General features: G+C 49.6%; 1 protein-coding gene across 1 annotated transcript; it reads left to right on the forward strand.

Annotated features, from left to right (window-relative positions):
- Positions 1 to 1,606: 1,606 nt before the first annotated feature.
- On the forward strand, positions 1,607 to 4,480 carry CHRAC1 (chromatin accessibility complex subunit 1). The gene is made up of 3 exons (XM_083186426.1): positions 1,607 to 1,799; positions 3,263 to 3,389; positions 4,177 to 4,480. The coding sequence occupies exons 1-3, from the start codon at positions 1,632 to 1,634 to the stop codon at positions 4,365 to 4,367; spliced, it is 486 nt and encodes a 161-aa protein (XP_083042552.1). The 5' UTR covers positions 1,607 to 1,631; the 3' UTR covers positions 4,368 to 4,480.
- The last annotated feature ends 1,133 nt before the right edge of the window (positions 4,481 to 5,613 follow it).

Below are 5,613 nucleotides of genomic sequence, written 5' to 3' on the forward strand. Positions count from 1 at the left end.
ATCATCTGCAAACTTAGGAGGTACCGGCTTCACGGGGGGTTTTCTTAAACACAATGCGGGGCGGGGGGGGGGGGGCGGGGATGTTAACCCGCGTGGGGGGGCGGCGGCGTCGGGCTCCAGTGCAATGAATATTTAATGAGCTCATTAAATATTCACTGCGTTAAATACCGTTTCAGACCCGATTTTGATACCAAAATACCGGGTCTGAAATGGATAGGACCCTTCATTTTAACCGTTTTACAAAAACGGCTTTTGTAAAACGGTTAAGTGCTCCTGCACCGGTCAGACCGCACAGATTACCGCTTTAAAACGGTAAAAAATCGGCAAAATAACGTTTTTTAAGTGCGGTCTGAAAGGGGCAATAGTTCTACAGCAGAACCCAAAAGATTTATTTTTCTTTTACACAAAAGCCACAGCCCAGGGGCACCGGGGACAGCACCGAGCTTCAGTACTTCAGCACGGGCAAGATTAACTCTTTTTTTTTTCCCATCAATAGATTTTTATTGGTACAGAAAATTTTACGGGGTACAAAAAAGAGAAGGGGGGGGGGGGGGCAATCAAAAGGGGGGGGGGGGAGGGGGGGACATTTTGCCTATTTCATTGTCCATAAATAATTTGAATTGGTTCTGGACCACCAACCTGAGGCACCCCTGCAAGTGCTCCGAAGCAACCCAGGGAGCCTAGGCGCACAGTTTGGGAACCACTGCTTTTCATCTTTTTCTGGTGTCTATGCTGACATAGCTTGGCATGGGCACTGTGTAAGTGTACCGCTTCTCCTCGCATGACTCGCTGCGCTTATCAAGCTTTGAGCATAGCAAATGTAATTACTCTATGACCACGTTGGTGGTAAAATATGAACAAGTATTTTTTTTTTTTTTTTTTAACTCATGTGAACCTTAACCCTGTTGATCTAAAGCATGGATACCACATAGGTCACCTGCACAGGAGGACGTCATAATGTCACTGCTACATTGTATCGCCCAGATGCAGACAACTGGCAACAAACCCGTCTATTAGCCCTGGTCAGCCTAGCCCAGTGGTTCCCAAACTTTTTTGAATCACGGCGCCCTAGAGCATCAAAAAATGTTCACAGCACCTCTAGGCGAACGTTTTGTTATTGAGAAATTCCCAAAACAATATTAAATTAACTAAATTGTTTTTATATGTCATCCTTAGGGTCATTGATGCTGTGAGGGACAGGACTTGCTACTGTTTGTCCACATATGTTATGATTGGCAGCCACAAGCACTGGGTTTGCCTGTTAAATGGATCATAAATAGTCCTCGACCACCAACACAGGGCACCCCTGCAAGTCTTCTGAGGCACCCCAGGGAGTCACGGCACACAGTTTGGGAACCACTGGCCTAGCCAGTAGTAGAGTATGACAAAACTACAACTCCCATGATCCCCCGCTGTTACTAAAGGACCTGGGCCATGCAGGGGTATACAGCCGGCGGGTGCTGAGCCCGGCCGGTGCTAGAAGCTAATGACCCAGCGTTCCCGACAATACCACTGCACTGGGATCCGTGCTGTTGCTGAACTGACCAGGGAGAGACCAGGGCAGGTTCTACTTCGCGGAGGATGCCGGGAGATGTAGTTCCCGGGCGGAACACGTGTCTGTGTTGTGTTGAATGGCCAGAGCTTTATTGTCCCCGGCGCACAGCGCACACACGGAGATGGCGGGGCAGGAGAGCCGTGTGGTGTCTCTACCGCTGTCTCGTATCAAAGTAATCATGAAGAGCTCGCCCGACGTGGCCAGCATCAACCAGGACGCCCTCCTCCTCACCGCCAAGGCCACGGTACCCGGGGGCATGTGGGGTGGTATGCATGTGATGTCATATCCGGGTGCACAGCATCAGTTCTACCCCATGCTAGGGGTTGTTATGTGAGTGGGCCGGGTGGGTGAGGAAGGTGTGGTCATAGGAGTGTGTAATGTGAGGGTGGAGACATCCTGTGGCCACTGAAGAGTGGTCCACGGGCAGTGCCACGTTAGGGTGGGCCACGTGTGCACCCGCTCCTACGAGATAATGGTTCACTCTTGCTACCATGGCCACGTTAGAATGGCCCACGCGTGCACCTGCACCTACAGTATAACGCTGAACTCGCACTTCTTTAGCCACGGTATGTGTATTTCGGTGGTGGGGCTGTGCGTGCTTATAATTGCTTTATGGTACCATCACCTCCTAACAAAAGTAACCATCACCCACAAGCACTAGGGATGCCAATCCCGGAGCATTTTTTCAATCCCGGGATTGGCATCCCTACTTGGGAGCTAGGTGCAGATAAGCACTATAGGCGCATCCACACGCCATTTTTTGGGAGGAAAATCACTGGGCATAAAATAATCCACCCCCCTCTCTTCCACATTGCCTTACTTTTGAGAGGGTCAGGCAGCAGAATGGAAGCAGGCTGCTGGTGTGAGGCGCCGGTATGTCACTGGACTGTGCAACCGTGAGAAGTCGGACGGCGAGCGGGTTCAGTACTGCGGCCTGCGCAGCGTGACCCATGGGTCACGCTGCGCAGGCTGCAGCGCTACACCTCCGGTGTCACAACTCGCTCGCTGCCCGACCTCTCCCGGCCGCACACAGTCACAGCGGCAGGGAGACTCTGGTCACAGCGGCGAAGAGCCTCCGGTAGTAGGGAGCGGCGGTGCGGGGGCCTGTTCTGGCTGCACAGTGTGACACGCAGCGTGATCTCTGACCACATCACGCTGCGGGTCTGAGCTGTGCATCGGGGACAGAACGAAGTAGCCGGGCAGCGTCTGAGCGAGTGCTCAGACGCTGCCCAGCATTAGACTAGTCTAATCCCGAAATCCTGGGATTGGAAGCTCCAATCCCGGGATTCCAATCCCGTCAATTTTGGGGCCAAATCTTGGGATCCTCCCGATCCTGGGATTGGCCACCCTAAGCCCGTTGTCGTGAGATCTATCAGCAATGAATCCAGTCGATTCAAAGGTGTGGTCAAGGTTCTAGGTCTACTCAGAAAAGTTTTAGTCTGATAATCATCGTTAAGAGCTGTAATAATATACCCTGTAGTCCTCACAATACACATGTACCGATATACCAATATACCACAGTAGACGTCCAGGTTACCATGGAAGGAGTGCCAGAACGTTGTATTGCTCTGTACATAAGGCAGGTTTGGAATAGTGTGGGGAGAGCGTTGGAGGGTGACGCTGCCTCCTCACGACACTGTTTTTGTAGTTACACGTTATGGTCTGCACCCGCTGAGCTTGATGCCGTTTCTGTCACCCCCTTCTCAGGAGCTGTTTGTGAAGTACTTGGCCTCTTACTCCTATAAACATGGGTCCGGCAAAGAAACCAAGACGCTCACATATGACGACTTGTCAAACACGGTAGAGGAATCGGAGACCTTTCAGTTCCTTTCTGGTAGGTGAGACTGCTACCTCATTAGCAATACGCAAAGGGGCTCAAAGAACAACTGGACAAATGAGTGGCATCATGACTGTACTATTGACCCCTTCATAGCTCAGTGGTTTGCGCCCCGAGCAGTCTGTCCTTCCCGCTTCTTAAGGAAGAGGTGGGGTAGTGGCCTTTCTCTCCCGCAATTCCAGCTGATTCAGCCCTGTTCTGAAGGACTGTGAATTTGCCGCCCTTCCGATTATCGAAAGAGCCGCACATGCACACGGTACGCTGTGCGCATGTGCGGAGTCCTCTTGCAAACGGACCATGCGAAGGCTAGCTTTTCACTGGCCATAAGCAGGCGGCTGGCGTCACATTGGCGGCAGGCGGCTGGCGTCCCATGACAGCAGCCGCCTGCCCCGTCTTCAGCATTGCGCTCAGAAATAAGTCAGCTTTCACTGACTACTATCATTAAATGGCCGGCGACCATGGAATGATTCCCCCTGCTAGAAGAGACATGCGAAGGGACTCCATGGTACCGAGGGGATTCGGGTCGGGGCAGCGTCTCGGGTAATGTTCGCAGCTTACCAAGCAAACCTGAAACTTGGTGACAGGGAGGAGGAGAGGAGGTGGCTGTTGATAGAACGGAGTGTGCAGCTTAACCCTAACCTAGCACCACACCCTGTTCCAGCTGGTTTAATGCTCCTTTTGCATCTGGCCCAAAGTTTTTATTGCATTAGGAATATAAAGTCCCCTACATTATAATATATAACACATTAACTTGTGTTTGGTGTGTTTTATGTTCCATTCACAGACATCCTACCCAAGAAAATACTAGGCAGTGACTACTTGAAGATGTTGCTGAAAGAAGAGGAAGGTGAGGATGAAGATGATAAGGAGGAGGAGGATGAAGAAGAGGAGGAGGAGGAAGAGAGTGACGAGTCTGATCAGGAAGACGGGAATTATGAGGAAGATGAGAGTGAAGAGGAGGAAGATGATGATTAGATACTGTCTCTGTATGAATGCTTTTGGACTGAACATTTATTTTTGTACTTATTTTTTTTTTTTTTACAACCCAGCTTTACTGCTCCTTTTGAGAACAATAAAGTATTTTCAAAATAAACTGCACGAAGTAACCGTTATTAAATGAAAGAAGTATATTAGAGATGTGCCCTCATCCGCTTCTCCTTTTTTTGCGATATGTTGCGCGAGATTCGACGCGGCACCACGGGTAGCAATCCCTGGGCTTTCATCTTAATCCCATCATTGCAGCATAGAAAGTCGCTTATAGTGTACTAGGCAGAGCAGATTAGTTGCAGTTTGGTATAACATCACAGATTAAGCACAACGAGACATCCGAGTCGCGCACTGAAGCTACATCAGATGCCAGAGTCTCGGGGAGTGTCAGGGATAAGGCAGGCGTGCCGTCTCTGGCTACACCGAGATTGCGATGAGTGATGCCCAGTGGAAAAAAATCATTCGAATGTGAGCGTCTAAGGAATGGTTTTGGACATATTTACCTGGCTGAGAAGTCTTTCCTATCCGTACACATCTATCCCTACAGCCAACACATTTATTCATAAGTTGGGATTTCACTATAGCTGGGCACTGCACATTTGCTGCCGTGCGATCAGGTCTGTATTACCCCCATTGGTGCACCAAACAGAGCTCTTTGGAGCAATTTGAGGATAGGTGTAGGTCAGGGCTGGCCAAACTGGTCCTCGAAATGTACCACCGGTCCACATTTTCCAAATCATCTAGCTGGTGCACGGTGTAGTCATTACTAACTGTTACATTGTCAAACCTGCTGCATTCATTCCTCTTATAGATCCACAGTTGCCTGATACACATGAACTGTTGGTAGGTCTTGAGGACAGGTTTGGCCACCCCAGTCTAGTCTACACAGAGGTGCACCCCTGGTATTAGATGATAATGAATATCACTGGGCCTTCTCACTCCATTTCCTGGGGAACGCAAAAACCAACAGATGGATATCGCAGTCCTGGACATAAGAGAAACACTCTCTACAGATTATAAAGATAGGACAATTGCTGCAATTGTATCCAGTTATGGTAACAAAGGAATCGGTCTTTCCTCAACCACTTTCTGAAAATCACATTCTTTTGTTTTTCTCGTCCTCTGGTTTGTTTGCAAATGTACCTCATTCATGTGGCCATTGTGTGTGTACCTGAGATGATATAGACTGCAGGTTCTCAAACTCGGTCCTCACAGTGCATGTTTTGTAGGTCTC

Source organism: Crinia signifera, chromosome 5 (assembly GCF_055691185.1).
Source record: "Crinia signifera chromosome 5, ASM5569118v1, whole genome shotgun sequence".
NCBI classification, from domain to species: Eukaryota; Metazoa; Chordata; class Amphibia; order Anura; family Myobatrachidae; genus Crinia; species Crinia signifera.

What these genes read in the sequence shown, in the direction of transcription:
- CHRAC1 (XM_083186426.1), top strand. Translation starts at nt 1,632, where the DNA reads ATGGCCAGAGCTTTATTGTCCCCGGCGCACAGCGCACACACGGAGATG. An exon ending in TCCTCACCGCCAAGGCCACG is followed by an intron (nt 1,800 to 3,262) that starts GTACCCGGGGGC and finishes CCCCCTTCTCAG; the next exon opens with GAGCTGTTTGTGAAGTACTT. An exon ending in GACCTTTCAGTTCCTTTCTG is followed by an intron (nt 3,390 to 4,176) that starts GTAGGTGAGACT and finishes TTCCATTCACAG; the next exon opens with ACATCCTACCCAAGAAAATA.